Source organism: Carcharodon carcharias, chromosome X (genome assembly GCF_017639515.1).
Source record: "Carcharodon carcharias isolate sCarCar2 chromosome X, sCarCar2.pri, whole genome shotgun sequence".
Lineage (NCBI taxonomy): Eukaryota > Metazoa > Chordata > Chondrichthyes > Lamniformes > Lamnidae > Carcharodon > Carcharodon carcharias.
This window is the reverse complement of record NC_054507.1, coordinates 26,949,097-26,970,752: the sequence shown is the minus strand read 5'-3', so window position 1 is coordinate 26,970,752 and position 21,656 is coordinate 26,949,097. Positions and strand designations below refer to the sequence as shown.

At 62.0% G+C, this 21,656-nt stretch overlaps 1 protein-coding gene across 2 annotated transcripts in view; it reads left to right on the top strand.

Moving 5' to 3' along the window:
* The window catches only part of LOC121273362 (serine/threonine-protein phosphatase 6 regulatory ankyrin repeat subunit C-like), a 112,654-nt gene that overhangs the window by 81,850 nt on the left and 9,148 nt on the right, over positions 1–21,656 (top strand). For both annotated transcript variants that reach the window (XM_041180541.1, XM_041180542.1), the window contains exons 7-19: positions 3,198–3,340; positions 3,872–4,084; positions 6,566–6,644; positions 7,592–7,706; positions 8,507–8,589; positions 9,657–9,774; positions 10,683–10,751; positions 11,920–12,060; positions 14,374–14,445; positions 17,171–17,282; positions 17,869–17,940; positions 20,664–20,865; positions 21,440–21,527. In XM_041180541.1, the coding sequence (XP_041036475.1) occupies positions 3,198–3,340; positions 3,872–4,084; positions 6,566–6,644; positions 7,592–7,706; positions 8,507–8,589; positions 9,657–9,774; positions 10,683–10,751; positions 11,920–12,060; positions 14,374–14,445; positions 17,171–17,282; positions 17,869–17,940; positions 20,664–20,865; positions 21,440–21,527 (1,507 nt within the window). The remainder of the gene's footprint in view (positions 1–3,197; positions 3,341–3,871; positions 4,085–6,565; positions 6,645–7,591; positions 7,707–8,506; positions 8,590–9,656; positions 9,775–10,682; positions 10,752–11,919; positions 12,061–14,373; positions 14,446–17,170; positions 17,283–17,868; positions 17,941–20,663; positions 20,866–21,439; positions 21,528–21,656) is intronic.

Here is a 21,656-nt window from a genome sequence, read left to right as displayed (position 1 = left end):
AGACAGGCGAGCTGCGTTCACTGGGCTGTGTGTACTGGCGAGTCGCGTTCACTGGGCTGCGTAGACAGGCGAGCCGCGTTCACTGGGCTGTGTGTACAGGCGAGCCGCGTTCACTGGGCTGCGTAGACAGGCGAGTCGTGTTCACTGGGCTGTGTCTACAGGCGAGTCGCGTTCACTGGGCTGTGTGTACAGGCGAGTCGCGTTCACTGGGCTGCGTAGACAGGCGAGTCGCGTTCACTGGGCTGTGTGTACAGGCGAGTCGCGTTCACTGGGCTGTGTGTACAGGCGAGTCGCGTTCACTGGGCTGTGTGTACAGGCGAGCCGCGTTCACTGGGCTGCGTAGACAGGCGAGTCGCGTTCACTGGGCTGTGTGTACAGGCGAGTCGCGTTCACTGGGCTGCGTGTACAGGCGAGTCGCGTTCACTGGGCTGTGTGTACAGGCGAGCCGCGTTCACTGGGCTGTGTGTACAGGCGAGCCGCGTTCACTGGGCTGTGTGTACAGGCGAGCCGCGTTCACTGGGCTGCGTAGACTGGCGAGCCGCGTTCACTGGGCTGCGTGTACAGGCGAGCCGTGTTCACTGGGCTGTGTGTACAGGCGAGCCGCGTTCACTGGGCTGTGTGTACAGGCGAGCCGCGTTCACTGGGCTGCGTAGACTGGCGAGCCGCGTTCACTGGGCTGCGTGTACAGGCGAGCCGCGTTCACTGGGCTGCGTGTACGGGCGAGCCGTGTTCACTGGGCTGTGTGTACAGGCGAGCCGTGTTCACTGGGCTGTGTGTACAGGCGAGTCGCGTTCACTGGGCTGCGTGTACAGGCGAGTCGCGTTCACTGGGCTGTGTGTACAGGCGAGCCGTGTTCACTGGGCTGCGTAGACAGGCGAGCCGCGTTCACTGGGCTGCGTAGACAGGCGAGTTGCGTTCACTGGGCTGCGTGTACAGGCGAGTCGCGTTCACTGGGCTGCGTGTACAGGCGAGTCGCGTTCACTGGGCTGTGTGTACAGGCGAGTCGCGTTCACTGGGCTGCGTAGACAGGCGAGCCGCGTTCACTGGGCTGCGTGTACAGGCGAGCCGCGTTCACTGGGCTGCGTAGACAGGCGAGTCGCGTTCACTGGGCTGTGTGTACAGGCGAGTCGCGTTCACTGGGCTGTGTGTACAGGCGAGCTGCGTTCACTGGGCTGTGTGTACAGGCGAGTCGCGTTCACTGGGCTGTGTGTACAGGCGAGCCGCGTTCACTGGGCTGTGTGTACAGGCGAGCCGCGTTCACTGGGCTGCGTAGACAGGCGAGTCGCGTTCACTGGGCTGTGTGTACAGGCGAGTCGCGTTCACTGGGCTGTGTGTACAGGCGAGCTGCGTTCACTGGGCTGTGTGTACAGGCGAGCTGCGTTCACTGGGCTGTGTGTACAGGCGAGTCGTGTTCACTGGGCTGTGTGTACAGGCGAGCCGCGTTCACTGGGCTGCGTAGACAGGCGAGTCGCGTTCACTGGGCTGTGTGTACAGGCGAGCTGCGTTCACTGGGCTGTGTGTACAGGCGAGCTGCGTTCACTGGGCTGTGTGTACAGGCGAGTCGTGTTCACTGGGCTGTGTGTACAGGCGAGTCGCGTTCACTGGGCTGCGTGTACAGGCGAGTCGCGTTCACTGGGCTGCGTGTACAGGCGAGTCGCGTTCACTGGGCTGCGTAGACAGGCGAGTCGCGTTCACTGGGCTGTGTGTACAGGCGAGTCGCGTTCACTGGGCTGTGTGTACAGGCGAGCCGCGTTCACTGGGCTGTGTGTACAGGCGAGCCGCGTTCACTGGGCTGTGTGTACAGGCGAGCCGCGTTCACTGGGCTGCGTAGACAGGTGAGTCGCGTTCACTGGGCTGCGTAGACAGGTGAGTCGCGTTCACTGGGCTGCGTAGACAGGTGAGTCGTGTTCACTGGGCTGTGTGTACAGGCGAGCCGCGTTCACTGGGCTGTGTGTACAGGCGAGGGGGGGGCAGGTGGGGGGGGTGGTGGGGTGTGCGGGGCAGGTGGTGGGCCACAGTCCCCGACCCCCAGTTGCCTGAGCCCCAGTTCCCCAGCCCCAGTCCCCCAGCCCCAGTCCCCCCCAGTCCCAGTCCCCCCCAGCCCCAGTCCCCCCCAGCCCCAGTCCCCCAGCCCCAGTCCCCCCCAGTCCCAGTCCCCCCCCAGCCCCAGTCCCCCCCAGCCCCAGTCCCCCAGCCCCAGCCCCCCCCAGCCCCAGCCCCAGTCCCCCAGCCCCAGTCCCCCCCAGCCCCAGCCCCAGTCCCCCAGCCCCAGTCCCCCCCAGCCCCAGTCCCCCAGCCCCAGTCCCAGTCCCCCAGCCCCAGTCCCCCAGCCCCAGTCCCCCCCAGCCCCAGTCCCCCAGCCCCAGTCCCCCAGCCCCAGTCCCCCCAGCCCCAGTCCCCCAGCCCCAGTCCCCCAGCCCCAGTCCCCCCAGCCCCAGTCCCCCCCCAGCCCCAGTCCCCCCAGCCCCAGCCCCAGTCCCCCCCCCAGCCCCAGTCCCCCAGCCCCAGTGCCCCAGTCCCCCCAGCCCAGCCCAGTCCCCCAGCCCCAGTCCCCCCCAGCCCCAGTCCCCCAGCCCCAGTCCCCCAGCCCCAGTCCCCCCAGCCCCAGTCCCCCCAGCCCCAGTCCCCCCCAGCCCCCCCCAGCCCCAGTCCCCCAGCCCCAGTCCCCCAGCCCCAGTCCCCCAGCCCCAGTCCCCCAGCCCCAGTCCCCCCCAGCCCCAGTCCCCCCCAGCCCCAGTCCCCCCCAGCCCCAGTCCCCCCCAGCCCCAGTCCCCCCCAGCCCCAGTCCCCCAGCCCCAGTCCCCCCCAGCCCCAGTCCCCCAGCCCCAGTCCCCCCCAGCCCCAGTCCCCCAGCCCCAGTCCCCCAGCCCCAGTCCCCCAGCCCCAGTCCCCCCCAGCCCCAGTCCCCCCCAGCCCCAGTCCCCCAGCCCCAGTCCCCCCCAGCCCCAGTCCCCCAGCCCCAGTCCCCCAGCCCCAGTCCCCCAGCCCCAGTCCCCCCCAGTCCCAGTCCCCCCCAGCCCCAGTCCCCCCCAGCCCCAGTCCCCCCCAGCCCCAGTCCCCCCCAGCCCCAGTCCCCCCCAGCCCCAGTCCCCCCCAGTCCCCCAGCCCCAGTCCCCCCGACCCCCATCCCCAGTCCCCCTGACCCCCAGCCCCAGCCCTGACCCCCAGCACTGACCCTGATACTCTGCTAACTGCAGGACACTTGGACGTGGTGAAGCTGCTGTCCTCGCGAGGGGCCGATGTGACGTGTAAGGACAAGAAAGGTTACACCCCCCTCCACGCTGCTGCCTCGAACGGACAAGTCGATGTGGTGAAATACCTTCTGAAGCTCGGGGTGGAGGTTTGTACTGCAGCACGGTTAAACACAGGGAGCCCCGAGGGAATCTCGCTCACCCCTTTAACCAACAGGAACACCCCTGGATGAAACTGGACCCACGCTCCGTTTCATTGACCTGTCCTGTTCTCAGGTTGTGCCATGACGCTGTGCAGCTCATGAAGTACTTTTGAAGTGGGATCAGTGTTGTAGTGGAGGAGATGCAGCAGCCAATTTGCACTCAGCACTGACACTCCGACAGGTCGGTGTTCCCTCAGCACTGACCCTCCAACAGGTCGGTGTTCCCTCGACGCTGACCCTCCGACAGCGCGGCCCTCCCTCGGCGCTGACCCTCCGACAGCGCAGCCCTCCCTTGGTGCAGCATGTGTTGGCCTTGATTATATGCTCAGGCCTAACCAGGACTCCTGAACCTGTAACTCAGCCTCGAGCGTGAGCCGCTGACTCTCAGCTGGTGCTGATCGTTCTTTGAAAAGAAACGTTGGAAAGTGAGTGCGGCACGGGAGAATTGGAAACTGAGTGTTTGGTTTTCCTCTCTAGATCGATGAACCAAACGCCTATGGGAACACTGCCCTCCACATTGCCTGTTACACTGGACAAGATGCAGTGGCCAACGAGCTGGTGAACTACGGGGCGAATGTAAACCAGCCAAACGAGAAAGGTTTCACACCGCTGCACTTTGCTGCTGTCTCGACGAATGGTGCGTTATGTCTCGAGCTCTTGGTCAATAACGGAGCGGACGTGAATATTCAGGTGAGCTGGCTCTCGTCGGATCGGCTGCTCTTCCCCCCCACCACCCCCCCCCAACCACCACACGCAAATTAAAAAGGGTTTGATCAAGTGGATGTAGAAATGTTTCCACTTAATGCTGGAGGTGACCATAAACCAGGGAGGCCATCAAAATAACTCTCACTAAACATCCATTTGGGGGAATTCTTTACACACAGAAGAGAATGTGGGGGAGAATGTGGGACTTGCTCCCACAGGGAGCGGGGAGAATGTGTGACTCGCTCCGGCGGGGAGTGGGGGAGAATGTGGGACTCGCTCCCGCGGGGAGTGGGGGAGAATGTGGGACTCGCTCCCACGGGGAGCGGGGAGAATGTGGGAATCGCTCCCGCGAGGAGTGGGGAGAATGTGGGACTCGCTCCCGCAGGGAGCAGGGAGAATGTGGGACTCGCTCCCGCAGGGAGCAGGGAGAATGTGGGACTCGCTCCCACAGGGAGCAGGGAGAATGTGGGACTCGCTCCGGCGGGGAGTGGGGGAGAATGTGGGATGCGCTCCGGCGGGGAGTGGGGGAGAATGTGGGACTCGCTCCCACAGGGAACAGGGAGAATGTGGGACTCGCTCCCACAGGGAACAGGGAGAATGTGGGACTCGCTCCCACAGGGAGCAGGGAGAATGTGGGACTCGCTCCCACAGGGAGCAGGGAGAATGTGGGACTTGCTCCCACAGGGAGCAGGGAGAATGTGGGACTCGCTCCCACAGGGAGCAGGGAGAATGTGGGACTCGCTCCCACAGGGAGCAGGGAGAATGTGGGACTCGCTCTGGCGGGGAGTGTGGGAGAATGTGGGACTCGCTCCCACGGGGAGAATGTGGGACTCGCTCCCACGGGGAGAATGTGGGACTCGCTCCCACAGGGAGCAGGGAGAATGTGGGACTCGCTCTGGCGGGGAGTGTGGGAGAATGTGGGACTCGCTCCCACGGGGAGAATGTGGGACTCGCTCCCACGGGGAGAATGTGGGACTCGCTCCCACGGGGAGAATGTGGGACTCGCTCCCACGGGGAGAATGTGGGACTCGCTCCCACGGGGAGAATGTGGGACTCGCTCCCACGGGGAGAATGTGGGACTCGCTCCCACGGGGAGAATGTGGGACTCGCTCCCACGGGGAGAATGTGGGACTCGCTCCCACGGGGAGAATGTGGGACTCGCTCCCACGGGGAGAATGTGGGACTCGCTCCCACGGGGAGAATGTGGGACTCGCTCCCACGGGGAGAATGTGGGACTCGCTCCCACGGGGAGAATGTGGGACTCGCTCCCACGGGGAGAATGTGGGACTCGCTCCCACGGAGAGAATGTGGGACTCGCTCCCACGGGGAGAATGTGGGACTCGCTCCCACAGGGGAGAATGTGGGACTCGCTCCCACGGGGAGAATGTGGGACTCGCTCCCACGGGGAGAATGTGGGACTCGCTCCCACGGGGAGAATGTGGGACTCGCTCCCACGGGGAGAATGTGGGACTCGCTCCCACGGGGAGAATGTGGGACTCGCTCCCACGGGGAGAATGTGGGACTCGCTCCCACGGGGAGAATGTGGGACTCGCTCCCACGGGGAGAATGTGGGACTCGCTCCCACGGGAAGCGGGGAGAATGTGGGACTCGCTCCCGCGGAGAGAATGTGGGACTCGCTCCCGCGGAGAGAATGTGGGACTCGCTCCCATGGGGAGCGGGGAGAATGTGGGACTCGCTCCCATGGGGAGCGGGGAGAATGTGGGACTCGCTCCCGCGGGGAGAATGTGGGACTCGCTCCCACGGGGAGAATGTGGGACTCGCTCCCGCGGGGAGAATGTGGGACTCGCTCCCGCGGGGAGAATGTGGGACTCGCTCCCGCGGGGTGAATGTGGGACTCGCTCCCGCGGGGAGAATGTGGGACTCGCTCCCGCGGGGAGAATGTGGGACTCGCTCCCGCGGGGAGAATGTGGGACTCGCTCCCGCGGGGAGAATGTGGGACTCGCTCCCGCGGGGGGTGGTCGAGGTGAATAGTGTCGATGTGTTGAAGTGGGGGAAGCTGGATAAACACATAAGGGGGAAAGGAATAGAAGGACATGGTGATGGGGGGGAGATGAAATGGGGGGTGTGGGGAGGTGGGAGGAGGAGCAGAAACACTGATGAATGGTCAGGTTTACTGCCATAAACTCAGTGTGATACTGTCATGCAGAGGAAGCCTGCTGCCCCACCGAGCACTCAGTCAGCCTGCAGAGTGTCTGAAGGGGGAGTGACAGGCCGCAGGCCGGCTCTGTCGTTGCCGGAGAGGAGCACGAGTAAAGGCCTTGCTCCTTGGTTTGCCAAAGCCGGCACTGCACTGAGGCAGTGGTGAAGGTGAGACCCCGAATGTGCATCGTGTCCTGCACTCACACCAGCTCCAGTATAACTCCAGCCCCCGGCCCCGTTAGCCTCTCACTGCCTCGCGCTGCTCTCTGCCCGGACTGACTGCGATCCTCCACTCTCTCCTGACAGAGCAAGGATGGGAAGAGCCCGCTGCACATGGCTGCAATCCATGGCAGGTTTACACGATCACAGATTCTCATCCAGAACGGTAGGTGCACGCTCTAACCTGTTGCTCCGATGCGCGGGTAGGGTCTTTTTGTGTCCTACTTTCGTGGCAACGTGAGATTCTTTAACTCCGCCGCTGAGGGCCCAGGTTGGTGGAGGGGGGAGTGAAGCTGCCAGAAGATAACAGATGCGTTTGTACGTGGGTGGGGAGCAGGTACTGGGAATGTTCCTCATTGTGTTTGACCGATGCGACTTTGTGCCTCAGTGCTGCGTCATGACATTCAGCATCCCGCCCCCTCTCCTCACGCTGCTGCCTGTTTCTCATCTAAATTTGAGAGCGAGGGGGCACCAGGTCTGCCCATGGTCAAAGGTGGCCCTGCCGCTACCTCGCGTAGGTACCCCGGGGTGCGTGAGCGTCCGTACAGCGATGGTTGGCTCCTTCACTGGGGCGCAGTTCCCTCCAGACCGTTGGGATTGGTTCGTCTTCTTGGGTAGCCCCCCCTGGGGACCGAGGGTGACTCGCTCCCACTCTGAGTTCCATGGTTTGCAGTCTCTGCCCCACGCGGGGCCGGTGGTGCCTGAAGGGTTTGGGTAGACGGGTTGTCGGGAGGTTTGTATCCCTCCCTCCGACACCTCACCCTCACCTCCGCGCGTCCCCAGCAAAATCCCTCGATGCGCTCGGGGCTTTCCCCGGATGAGCCTTCTCTATTTCAGCCGGTCACAAGCCAGGAGTCTGCGGGGATGTCCGGCCTCTTCAGGGATGCTCCGAGGACATCCCTAAAAGGTTCCCACTGCCTTCCTGGGGGTTCCCCGCCGTGTCCCAGTTCCGAACGGAACAGTTGCTTCAGGAGTCTGATGAAAGGCACACGAACGGAGCTGGTTTTTGGTGACTCGATGCCTGTGAGAGGGCCCTGACATCGGGGTTAGTTTTTAATGTGTCGGGTGACATGTGGTGTTTGAAGTACTGATGTGCCATTGTCTCGTTCTTAGGTGGAGAGATCGACTGTGCAGATAAATATGGCAATACTCCTTTACATGTTGCTGCTAGATATGGTCACGAGTTACTCATCAGTACGTTAATGACTAATGGTGCTGACACAGCACGGTAAGTAACAGTGACACTTCCATATGCATCCACCTTCGCCTGGTCTATTCTCTCTGTTTATCTGGCTGTTTGCTTTGTCCATCTGTACATCTATCGAGTTAGCACTTTATCCAGTTGTGTCTGTGCTGCTACCCGTTTGACCAGCTGTATCTTATCTCTATCCATCTCTCCTCAAGGCAGGATTTTTTATTCGTTCCAGGGATGTGGGCTTTGCTGGCTGGGCCAGCCTTTATTGCCCATCCCTAATTGCCCTTTGAGAAGGTGGTGGTGAGCTGCCTTCTTGAGCCGCTGCAGTCCCTGTGTGGTGTAGGTACACCCACAGCGCTGTTAGGGAGGGAGTACTAGGATTTTGACCCGGCGACAGTGAAGGAACAGCCGATATATTTCCAAGTTGGGATGGTGAGTGCAGCCACAGTATTGATATGGCTGGTCCGGTTCAGTTTCTGGTCAATGGGTAACCCCCAGGATGTTGATAGTGGGGGATTCAGTGATGGTGATGCCATTGAATGTCAGGGGGAGATTCTACCCTGTTGGAGATGGTCATTGCCTGGCACTTGTGTAGATTATACCTGTCCTTGCACCTATGTTTGCCTGACCTTCTGTTCACTGCGCCTGTGATCCTCCATTTAACACAGCCAAACACAGCAGCAGTCCAGCACGGGCGTGATGGACCGGGTGGCTGTCACCTGTGATCGAGTCTCTCCGGCCCGAGGGACGATGCTGCCTGACTGAATCGAAATGTTTGTGGGGCAAGATAAGGCACTTTGTAAATGTGAATGTTTTTCTTCCTGACTTTGCAGACGTGGAATCCACGGTATGTTTCCTCTGCACCTGGCTGTGCTTTACGGGTTTTCAGATTGCTGCCGCAAGTTACTCTCATCAGGCAAGTCTCGTCGTTTGTGTGTTACCACCTCCCACTTCTTTTTATCCGCCCTGTCTCGCTCCCGTATTCCTTCCCCGTCCTGTGTACAGTCTGGATTCAATGAAACTTGCACGGTGTCGGCTGTGGCTTAGGTCCATTCCAGAGACTTGAGTGCAAAAACCTAGGCTGATACTCTAAGCGCCACACTGTCAAAGGGTCAGCGCTGAGGGAGTGCAGCACTGAGGGAGAGCAGCACTGTCAGAGGGTCAGCGCTGAGGGAGAGCAGCACTGAGGGAGCGCCGCACTGTCGGAGGGTCAGCGCTGAGGGAGCGCCGCACTGTCGGAGGGTCAGCGCTGAGGGAGCGCCGCGCTGTGGGAGGGTCAGCGCTGAGGGAGCGCCGCGCTGTGGGAGGGTCAGTGCTGAGGGAGCGCCGCGCTGTGGGAGGGTCAGCGCTGAGGGAGCGCCACACTGTCGGAGGGTCAGCGCCGAGGGAGCGCCACACTGTCGGAGGGTCAGCGCTGAGGGAGCGCCGCGCTGTGGGAGGGTCAGTGCTGAGGGAGAACCGCGCTGTGGGAGGGTCAGCGCTGAGGGAGCGCCGCGCTGTGGGAGGGTCAGCGTCAGGTCTTCACTCAGAGGGTGGTGAACCTGTGGAATTCTCTACCACAGGGGCTGTGGAAGCCGAGTCACAATACATATAAGAAGGAAATAGATTTCTGGACTCTAATGGCATCAAGGGGTCGAGGGGAGAGTGCAGGAGTACGGCATTGAGAGAGAGGGTCAGCCATGATCACATTGAATGGTGGAGCAGGCTCAAAGGGCCGAATGGCCTATTCCTATTTTCTATTTTTAAAAGTAAGAGGACTTTCTCTGCCTGGGTGGATTCTGGCTAAAGCGCTCCCTGTTTGACTGAAATCCTTTCGCGTTTACGGTGACCGTTTACAAAATGGATCAGCTACAAAGTCGTCATCTGCAATTTCGAGTGCTTTTGATGTGCGTCAGAGTAACCCACCGTTTCGCTTTCTTCTGTGTCGATTGCATTTTTTTCAACCATGCGCCTAATTCCTCCTGGACCCTGTGACTCTTCCAGGTCAAATGTACAGCATTGTGTCATCGTTCAGCAACGTGCATGTGCTGTCTGCAGGCTTTGACATAAATACCCCAGATGACCTCGGAAGGACCTGCCTTCATGCTGCTGCTTCAGGAGGGTGAGTGACTCTCTGCCTCTCTTTTGCTCTCATGCTCTCTATCGCGATCCCTCGCTCTCTCTTTCGTGCTCCCTCGTGCTCTCGCGCTCTCTTTCGTGATCCCTCGTGCTTTCACGCTCCCTCGCACTCTCTTTCGCGCTCCCTCGCACGCTCCCTCGCGCTCTTCCTCGCGCGCTCCTTCGCGCTCCCTCGCGCCCTCTTTCGCGCTCCCTCGCGCCCTCTTTCGCGCTCCCTCGCGCCCTCTTTCGCGCTCCCTCGCGCCCTCTTTCGCGCTCCCTCGCGCCCTCTCTTTCGCGCTCCCTCGCGCCCTCTCTTTCGCGCTCCCTCGCGCGCTCTCTTTCTCGCGCTCGCGCTCTGCCCGCCCCCCCATCGCTCTGCCCCCCCTCCCTCCTCGCGCTCGCCCCCCCACCCCCCTCGCGCTCGCCCTCACTCCGGGTGCCACGGACTCCAAGATGTCGGACAAGACCCGCGTGCGCGGCCTGCAGTCTCTGCCCCGTGCGAGGCTGATGGTGCCTGAAGGGTTTGGGTAGACGGGTTGTCGAGGGAGGTTTGTACCCCTCCCTCCGACACCTCGCCCTCACCTCCGCGCGTCCCCGGCGAAATCCCTCGATGTGCTCGGGGCTTTCCCCGGACGAGCCTTCTCCATTCCTGGCCGGTCACAAGCCAAGGGTCTCCCCCTGGAGCCTGTGGGGGATGTTTGACCTTCCCGAGGACATCCCGAAAACGTTCCCTCTGCCCTCCTGGTTGGGTGGGGGTGGTCTCCCGGCCGAAACCCAGTTCCAGGCGAGTTGCTTTGGGAGTCTGGTCTCAGGCAATGTCCACGTGTGAGAGACAGAGCACCGTCTGCTCTGTGGTCTGTCCCTCGCCGCCCCCCCCTCTCACTTCTCTCTCTCTCTCTCTCTTTGCAGGAATGTTGAATGTTTAAACTTGCTGCTCAGCAGTGGTGCGGATTTAAGGAGGGAGGATAAGTTTGGAAGGTGAGTAGTGCCAGTGGCGGGGGGTGGGGGGTGGGGGGGGCGATAATCTGCTAACCTCCCACCCTGCGCTGGGGCCTCGCGAGGGGGCTGCTGGGCGGAATGGCCTCTGTGCTGCTGCCTCGAGGGATCAGCCTGGAAAGTCCTCGCCTCGAGGGCTGGGGGGTGGGGGGAGGATCTCTGAGCAGAGGGCCGGGCTGGGACAGTCCCTGGGCCGGCTGGGAATGGACGCTGGCCTTGGGAGTAGGGGAGGGGGAGATGTGGCTGGGGTTCGGGAAGGTCTGGCTGGTGGTGGGGTGGGGGTTGGTTGAGGGGGGGTCTCTGGGCGGAGGGGGTCTCTGGGCGGAGGGGGTCTCTGTGTCACTGCGCCAGAGGACCTGAGGCGGAGGGGGTCTCTGGGCGGAGGGGGTCTCTGGGCGGAGGGGGTCTCTGGGCGGAGGGGGTCTCTGGGCGGAGGGGGTCTCTGGGCGGAGGGGGTCTCTGGGCGGTGGGGGTCTCTGTATCAGGGAGCCAGAGGACCTGAGGCGGTGGGGTCTCTGGGCGGTGGGGGTCTCTGGGCAGAGGGGGTCTCTGGGCGGAGGGGATCTCTGTATCAGGGAGCCAGAGGTCCTGAGGCGGTGGGGTCTCTGGGCGGTGGGGTCTCTGGGCGGTGGGGTCTCTGGGCGGTGGGGTCTCTGGGCGGTGGGGTCTCTGGGCGGTGGGGTCTGTGGGCGGAGGGGGTTTGTGGGCGGTGGGGTCTGTGAGCGGAGGGGGTCTGTGGGCGGAGGGGGTCTGTGGGCGGAGGGGGTCTGTGGGCGGAGGGGGTCTGTGGGCGGTGGGGTCTGTGGGCGGAGGGGGTCTGTGAGCGGAGGGGGTCTGTGGGTGGAGGGGGTCTGTGGGTGGAGGGGGTCTGTGGGTGGAGGGGGTCTGTGGGCGGAGGGGGTCTGTGGGCGGAGGGGGTCTGTGGGCGGAGGGGGTCTGTGGGCGGAGGGGGTCTGTGGGCGGAGGGGGTCTGTGGGCGGAGGGGGTCTGTGGGCGGAGGGGGTCTCTGGACAGGGGGTCTCTGTGTCAGGGAGCTAGAGGACCTGAGGCGGTGGGGTTGAAGGGTGTCGTTGCCCTCAGGCTGAGGGTTGCACTTGTCGACCATCTCTGAACGTGTTTCTCCCCCTGCCCTTGTTGTTTTGAATTGCAGGTCTCCACTGCACTACGCAGCCGCCAATGGCAGTTACCAGTGTACAGTTACTTTAATAACTGCTGGAGCCAGTATCATTGCAACAGACGGGAGGGGCTGTACCCCTCTGCACTACGCAGCTGCCTCGGAGGCATTCAGAAGGTAGGAGGCTCTGTGTGCTGGCGGTGTGGTGCGCAGCGGAGAGGCCGGGTTTGTAAATCTGTGTGGGCCGGATTGGGTGGGAAAGCGAGGGCAATGCTGAGGTTCGAGATCCCAGGGGGGTGTCCCCTGACCAGAGGACCCGGTCACCTCTGGGGTTACTAACCTCCTTTCGGTTATGTCTCAGGGTTGTATTCAACATCCTGAGCAGAGTTCCTTCCTCCATATCTGTCACGATAAGGATATGGAGGCACTGGAGAAGGTGCAAATCAGAACTGAGAAGAGTGAGTGAAAATCGAGAAAGGCTGATTAGGGCTGGGTGTCTCTTCTGCAGAAAAGAGTAGGTTTAGAGGGTGACCTGACAGAGATCATCTAAATAATTAAGGGGTTTTCCATAGGGTAGGCGTAGAGATGATGTTTCTACTTGGGGGGAGGCAGGGGGATGGGTGGGAGAGACCAGAACTCGGGGGCCATCGATATAAGACGGGTCACTAATAAATCCAATCGGGGGGATTTCAGGAGAAACTTCTTTACCCAGAGAGTGGGGAGAATTTGGGACTTGCTCCCGCGGGGAGCGGGGAGAATGTGGGACTCGATCCCACGGGGAGAATGTGGGACTCGCTCCCACAGTGGGTGGTCAAGGTGAATAGCGTCGATGTGTTGAAGGGGGAGAAGCTGGATAAACACACAAGAGAGAAAGGAATAAAAGGATATGGTGATGGGTGGGGGAGATGAATAAGGGAGGAGGCTCATTTGGAGGACACGACTTTACTGAATGATGGAGCAGCAGGCTCGAGGGGCTGAATGGCCTACTCCTATTTATCACGTTCAACCATTTGTTGCCCCCGCGTGACCCCGCCCCCCCCAACTTCTTTAGTCACTGTTAGCTTTGTTCAAAGTCTATGTCCCTCCCTGATGTACTCCACTCAATCTCGCTTCCCTTCTCTGCAGCCTCCGATACGCAGGGGTAACTTGTTTGGATTTTCCTTGGTGTGCACGCCCACACGTCATGCATGTGCACACACACACCGCACATGCGCGCACACACACCACGCACACGCACACACACCGTGCACCCGCGCACACTGCACACGCATGCGCACACACCGCACACGCGCACACACACACGCACACACACACACACACCGCACACCACGCACATGCGCACACGCACGCACACCGTGCACGCACGCACTCACACCGCGCACACACGCACATGCATGCGCGCACACACTGCGCATGCGCGCACACGCACACATACACACGCACGCGCACACACACTGCGCACGCGCACACATACTGCGCACACGCTCCATGCACCCGCATGCACATACCTTGCCGCGCGCACACACCACGCACCCGCACGCACGCGCACACACACCGTGCACACGCACCACGCACCCGCACGCACACACACACCACATGCACGCACACACTGCCGCACACACACGCCGCACACACACACCGCGCACGCGCACACACAGACACACCACGCACGCCCACACACCACGCACACACACACCATGCACGCACACAGTAACACCAAGCACACACACACCGCGCACACACAGACACACTGCGCGCACACACACCATGCCGCACATGCACACGCGCACGCACACACACTGCCCGCGCGCACACACACCACATACACGCGCACGCACACGTGCACGCACACATGTGCACACACGTGCTGCGCACACACACGTGCACGTGCGCACACACACGGGCGCACACACGCACACGCACCCCGCACACGCACAGATACACCGCGAACACACACACCGTGCCCTGCACACACACACACACACAGACACCGCACGTGCGCACACACTCTCACACACATTCGCACACACACAGGCACACCCTGCACACGCACAGGCACACCCCGCACACGCACAGGCACACCCCGCACACGCACAGGCACACCCCGCACACGCACAGGCACACCCCGCACACGCACAGGCACACCCCGCACACGCACAGGCGCACCCCGCACACGCACAGGCGCACCCCGCACAGGCGCACCCCGCACAGGCGCACCCCGCACAGGTGCACCCCGCACAGGCGCACCCCGCACAGGCACACCCCGCACAGGCGCACCCCGCACACGCGCACTTACGCACCCCTCTACCTGTGGGAAGAGCAGTATAACCACCCTATCTGGCAGTGGTGGCTCTGATCGCCCTGTGTGACTCTTCCCTAGCAGTGAGCCTTTGGGAGGAGGTGGAGAGGTGCTGGCGGGAGGTGTCTTATCGAGCGCTTGAAATTACGTCCAGGGTTTCTGATCACATGTCCCTCTTTCTTTTCTTCAAGGAGTGACCACCCCACAAGTAGTCACGAGCGTGATGAAGTCATAAAGGAAACCCAAGAGAAGGAGGCCGCTTTGTAAGTACAGTGTGCACTGGCTTCTGTATCACTACCCCCACCCCCCCGCTATCTTATTAACATTCGCCCCCTCCCCTCGAAACCACCATCTAGTTTCACATTCCAATGGATCTGACGACGGTACTGGAGTTGCAGGTAGTTTGTGCAGATAGAAACTGAGCACCCGACAGGCATTCTGCACAGCGAGATCACACAGGCAGCAGCTCCCTGTCCACTGAGCACCCGACTGCCATTCTGCACAGCGAGATCACACAGGCAGCACCGCCCTGTCCACTGAGCACCCGACAGGCATTCTGCACAGCGAGATCACACAGGCAGCACCGCCCTGTCCACTGAGCACCCGACTGCCATTCTGCACAGCGAGATCACACAGGCAGCACCGCCCTGTCCACTGAGCACCCGACAGGCATTCTGCACAGCGAGATCACACAGGCAGCACTGCCCTGTCCACTGAGCACCCGACAGGCATTCTGCACAGCGAGATCACACAGGCAGCACCGCCCTGTCCACTGAGCACCCGACAGGCATTCTGCACAGAGAGATCACACAGGCAGCAGCTCCCTGTCCACTGAGCACGCGACAGGCATTCTGCACAGCGAGATCACACAGGCAGCACTGCCCTGTCCACTGAGCACCCGACAGGCATTCTGCACAGCGAGATCACACAGGCAGCAGCTCCCTGTCCACTGAGCATCCGACAGGCATTCTGCACAGAGAGATCACACAGGCAGCATCGCCCTGTCCACTGAGCACCCGACAGGCATTCTGCACAGCGAGATCACACAGGCAGCAGCTCCCTGTCCACTGAGCACCCGACAGGCATTCTGCACAGCGAGATCACACAGGCAGCAGCTCCCTGTCCACTGAGCACCCGACAGGCATTCTGCACAGCGAGATCACACAGGCAGCACCGCCCTGTCCACTGAGCACCCGACAGGCATTCTGCACAGCGAGATCACACAGGCAGCACCGCCCTGTCCACTGAGCACCCGACAGGCATTCTGCACAGAGAGATCACACAGGCAGCAGCTCCCTGTCCACTGAGCACCCGACAGGCATTCTGCACAGCGAGATCACACAGGCAGCAGCTCCCTGTCCACTGAGCACCCGACAGGTATTCTGCACAGCGAGATCACACAGGCAGCAGCTCCCTGTCCACTGAGCACCCGACAGGCATTCTGCACAGCGAGATCACACAGGCAGCATCGCCCTGTCCACTGAGCACCCGACAGGCATTCTGCACAGCGAGATCACACAGGCAGCACCGCCCTGTCCACTGAGCACCCGACAGGCATTCTGCACAGCGAGATCACACAGGCAGCAGCTCTCTGTCCACTGAGCACCCGACAGGCATTCTGCACAGCGAGATCACACAGGCAGCAGCTCCCTGTCCACTGAGCACCCGACAGGCATTCTGCACAGCGAGATCACACAGGCAGCAGCGCCCTGTCCACTGAGCACCCGACAGGCATTCTGCACAGCGAGATCACACAGGCAGCACTGCCCTGTCCACTGAGCACCCGACAGGCATTCTGCACAGCGAGATCACACAGGCAGCAGCTCCCTGTCCACTGAGCACCCGACAGGCATTCTGCACAGCGAGATCACACAGGCAGCAGCTCCCTGTCCACTGAGCATCCGACAGGCATTCTGCACAGCGAGATCACACAGGCAGCATCGCCCTGTCCACTGAGCACCCGACAGGCATTCTGCACAGCGAGATCACACAGGCAGCAGCTCCCTGTCCACTGAGCACCCGACAGGCATTCTGCACAGCGAGATCACACAGGCAGCAGCTCCCTGTCCACTGAGCACCCGACAGGCATTCTGCACAGCGAGATCACACAGGCAGCACCGCCCTGTCCACTGAGCACCCGACAGGCATTCTGCACAGCGAGATCACACAGGCAGCAGCTCCCTGTCCACTGAGCATCCGACAGGCATTCTGCACAGCGAGATCACACAGGCAGCACCGCCCTGTCCACTGAGCACCCGACAGGCATTCTGCACAGCGAGATCACACAGGCAGCACTGCCCTGTCCACTGAGCACCCGACAGGCATTCTACACAACGAGATCACACAGGCAGCAGCTCCCTGTCCACTGAGCACCCGACAGGCATTCTGCACAGCGAGATCACACAGGCAGCAGCGCCCTGTCCACTGAGCACCCGACAGGCATTCTGCACAGCGAGATCACACAGGCAGCACCGCCCTGTCCACTGAGCACCCGACAGGCATTCTGCACAGCGAGATCACACAGGCAGCATCGCCCTGTCCACTGAGCACCCGACAGGCATTCTGCACAACGAGATCACACAGGCAGCACCGCCCTGTCCACTGAGAACCCGACAGGCATTCTGCACAGCGAGATCACACAGGCAGCAGCTCCCTGTCCACTGAGCACCCGACAGGCATTCTGCACAGCGAGATCACACAGGCAGCAGCGCCCTGTCCACTGAGCACCCGACAGGCATTCTGCACAGCGAGATCACACAGGCAGCAGCTCCCTGTCCACTGAGCACCCGACAGGCATTCTGCACAGCGAGATCACACAGGCAGCGCCGCCCTGTCCACTGAACCGTCGGAGCCCATCCTGTAGTGTGCTCAAACAGCACTCCTCCGTGCTCAACGCAGACACCCACCCAAACCACCGATCCGTGTTCGCGCACACACTCTCCTTGCTTCCCTGGGCATCATCCTAACGCTGACTGTTCACCTTTCTAGCTGTTTGGAGTATTTACTGGACACTGGTGCTGACCCGTCGATTCAGGACAAGCAAGGTTACAGTGCAATACACTACGCAGCCGCACACGGGAACAAGCAGAACTTGGAACTGGTCAGTACAGCAAGACTTTGCATTTGTACAGCGCCTTTAACGTGGTATAACACCCACTGCGGCCTAACCCCGAGGTGTCGGGTTCGGGGAGGTGTTGGGGGGGACGGGGAGGGAGTCGGGATGGGGAGGAGTCGGGGGGGATGGGGAGGGAGTCGGGACAGAGAGGAGCCGGGGGGGACGGGGTGGGGGTCGGGGAGATGGGGAGGAGTCGGGGAGGGGTCGGGGGGGACGGGGAGGGGTCGGGGGGGATGGGGAGGGGTTCGGGGATATGGGGGGAGGGGTCAGGGAGGGTTCGGGGAGACGGGGGTGAGTGTTCGGGGAGACGGTGGGGGAGGGTTCGGGGAGACGGTGGGGGAGGGTTCGGGGAGACGGTGGGGGAGGGTTCGGGGAGACGGGGAGGAGCTGGAATCGGTGAGTGGGGTGGGGGGAGTTGGAGACGAGCACTGGGGGGGACTGAGTTATTAATGTGCACTGATTGTGAAACGTGTCTCTGTGTCTGTCCGACCTCCTGTATGTTCTCTGCCTGTTGCCTGGTCACACTGCAGGAAACGGACTAAATGCTTGTCCTGCTTTAATGCTTTCACAGCTCATTGAGTCGATGTTTGACTGCCTGAATGAAGCAGAGAGTGTCATCCCAGTGAGCCCTTTGCACTTGGCTGTAAGTACATCCCATGGTCAAGCATCGAGGGTGCCCACGTTTCTTTCCCCAGGGGCCAACATAGACTGGGTGGACCGAATGGCCACCCTCTCGGTGCAGTGTGCAGTTCTACGAAGTGGCTGAATGGCAGGCTACAGTGATGAGGTTACAGAGACAGGAAGGGTGTAGGGGCTGGAGGAGGTTACAGAGATAGGGAGGGGTGTAGGGGGCTGGAGGCTGTTACAGAGATAGGGAGGGTTGTAGGGGCTGGAGGGGGTTACAGAGATAGGGAGGGTTGTAGGGAATGGATGAGGTTACAGAGATAGGGAGGGGTGTAGGGGCTGGAGGAGGTTACAGAGATAGGGAGGGGTGTAGGGGCTGGAGGAGGTTACAGAGATAGGGAGGGGTGTAGGGAATGGATGAGGTTACAGAGATAGGGAGGGGTGTAGGGGCTGGAGGAGGTTACAGAGATAGGGAGGGGTGTAGGGGCTGGAGGAGGTTACAGAGATAGGGAGGGGTGTAGGGGGCTGGAGGAGGTTACAGAGATAGGGAGGGGTGTAGGGAATGGATGAGGTTACAGAGATAGGGAGGGGTGTAGGGGCTGGAGGAGGTTACAGAGATAGGGAGGGGTGTAGGGGCTGGAGGAGGTTACAGAGATAGGGAGGGGTGTAGGGGCTGTAGGAGGTTACAGAGATAGGGAGGGGTGTAGGGGCTGGAGGAGGTTACAGAGATAGGGAGGGTTGTAGGGGCTGTAGGAGGTTACAGAGAGAGGGAGGGTTGTAGGGGCTGGAGGAGGTTACAGAGATAGGGAGGGGTGTAGGGACTGGAGGGGGTTACAGCGGAGTGTTGGTGGTGTTGAGTAGGCCAGGGATTGATTTGAAAATGAGTATGCTGATTTTAAAATTTAAGATTTAAAAAATCATCGGCAAAAGTTTGCGAGAAACGAGAGTTTTATGTCATTGGCTTGTTGGATTTGCGATGTTTGACCTGAAAAGTGATGGAAGCTGATGTCTATCAGTAAATTCCATGTGGTTTGGGCAGGGACTGGAGGATGCAGAGGTTTGACAAGGTTTCAGGCAGGATCTGGGGATGTGTCACTAAATCATGACCGCTTGTTTCCTGGGCCAGCACAGCTGTGACAGGCCGAATGGCCTCCTGTGCTGTAAGCTTCTGTACGTGTGAGCCTGGTATCCTCGAGTTTCGAAGATTAAGAGATCCTTTAATTGAGTTTTGCGAGGATTTGACAGAGGGAGATGGATGGCAGCCTTTCCTGCTGGCAGGTGTGTTTGGCCCAAGCAAACAAGGTTATTCAGGGGACAATGTAAAATACCCTTCCTGAGCCAAAGGCTGGGGTAAGGGTGCAAATCTCTGTCCCAGAGAAAGCTGTAGGTGCTGGGAGGGTCCTCGATTCCGGAATCTGAGATCGATGCAAGTCGAAGGTTTTCAGGGGTTTGAGACCGAGATGGGTGGATGGATATAGAGTTGAGTGGCTTGGGGAGGAGGGGCTGAATGGCCACCTCCTGTTCCTGTGTAACAGGCTCGAGGAGGAGGGGCTGAATGGCCTCCTCCTGTTCCTGTGTAACAGGCTCGAGGAGGAGGGGCTGAATGGCCTCCTCCTGTTCCTGTGTAACAGGCTTGAGGAGGAGGTGGGGGGGCTGAATGGCCTCCTCCTGTTCCTGTGTAACAGGCTCGAGGAGGAGGAGAGGGGCTGAATGGCGGGCGGGTGGGTGGTGGTGGGGGGCGGGTGGGTGGTTGTGGGGGGCGGGTGGCGGGGGGGGGGCGGGCGGGTGGGTGGTGGTGGGGGGCGGGTGGCGGGGGGTGGGTGGTGGTGGGGGGGGTGGCGGGAGGGCGGGTGATGGGGGGCGGGTGGGTGGTGGTGGGGGGGCGGCGGGGGGGTGGGTGTGTGGTGGGCGGGCGGGTGGTTGTGGTGGTGGGGGGCGGGTGGTGGGGGGTGGGTGGTGGTGGGGGTTGGCGGGAGGGCGGGTGGTGGGGGGTGGGTGGTGGTGGGGGTTGGCGGGAGGGCGGGTGGTGGGGGGTGGGTGGGGGTCGGGTTTGGGGGGGGGGGGGGGGGGGGGGGGGGGGGGGGGGGGGGGGGGGGGGGGGGGGGGGGGGGGGGGGGGGGGGGGGGGGGGGGGGGGGGGGGGGGGGGGGGGGGGGGGGGGGGGGGGGGGGGGGGGGGGGGGGGGGGGGGGGGGTGGGGGGGGGGGGGGGGGGGGGGGGGGGGTGGGGGGGGGGGGGGGGGGGGGGGGGGGGGGGGGGGGGGGGGGGGGGGGGGGGGGGGGGGGGGGGGGGGGGGGGGGGGGGGGGGGGGGGGGGGGGGTGGGGGGGGGGGGGGGGGGGGGGGGGGGGGGGGGGGGGGGGGGGGGGGGGGGGGGGGGGTGGGGGGGGGGGGGGGGGGGGGGGGGGGGTGGGGGGGGGGGGGGGGGGGGGGGGGGGGGGGGGGGGGGGGGGGGGGGGGGGTGGGGGGGGGGGGGGGGGGGGGGGGGTGGGGGGGGGGGGGGGGGGGGGGGGGGGGGGGGGGGGGGGGGGTGGTGGGGGGGTGTGGTGGGTGGTGGTGGGGGGGTGGCGGGGGGGTGGGTGGTGGTGGGCGGGTGGGTGGTGGTGGTGGGGGGTGGCGGGAGGGGTGGGTGCGTGGTGGGGGTGGGGGGTGGTGGTGGGGGGTGGCGGGTGGCGGGGGGTGGGTGGTGGGGGGTGAGAGGACACCTGTTTGCCCCCTGAACTTGAAACCCTCCTTCACCCTGCAGGCTTACAACGGCCATCATGAAGCTCTGAAAGTGCTGGTGGAAACGTTGGTGAACCTCGATGTGAGAGATCGAGCTGGCCACACGCCGCTGTACATAGCAGCTCAGCAAGGGCACATGGACTGTGTGGAGGTCCTAACCAGGCACGGAGCGTCCGTTCTGGTCAAGGACCGGCTAACCAAAGGAACTTCACTTCACGTTGCAGGTGAGAGAGGGAGAGAGAGGGAGAGCACTCTCGTTTAACCTACAGCTGAATACTTGCAGCCGTGTGCTGGCAAATGCTGTCACCAAAAGGCATCGGAACCTTCAGCTTGCTGGGGGGCATCCTCCCCAGGTAATGGGGCATTTGCAGCTCTGGAGATTGCCTGCCCCACAGTCGGTTTGTTTCTTGTGTTTCATGATTCGTGGGTGGGAGCACTGCCCAAATGGAAAGGTGGGGGTCGTGGGAAACGCACAGATAATCCGCGGCCACATGTCGACTCAGTTGAGTTGGTACCAAACTGTTCTGGTTCGGTACGAAGTTGGTAAACCGGTGAGCAAAACCAGAGGAGTGTTATCCAGGACGCTGAGTGTGTCGGGTTGTCGGTCTGTGCTGAGCTTATCGATGGCTCAGCCTGTGCACCCTGAGCTCTGACCCAGTAAATCTGCTGCTTTCTGCCACCTGGTGTGTAGCTAGTGATGTTGCTGGGCACGTGGGCTGTGTAAAGGTTTTAAAACCTCGTTTGAATTCTGTTCACACTCCTCTCTTTTCTGTCTGTCTCTCTCTCATCACTGAATAGCTGCAAATGGCCGCACTGACTGTTTGCACTTGTTGATCGACAGCATGGAGGAGGCAGAGGTACTGGACACCATGGACGCCCAAGGCCAGTAAGTTGAGTCAGACACATGTCTGTTAGCGCTTGGGAGCTGTGCATTAACACAGGCCACCTCCATTGTCAAACCCGTCTGCCTGTAGGGGTAGGAGGAGGGGATTCCAACCACACCCCTCCACCGACC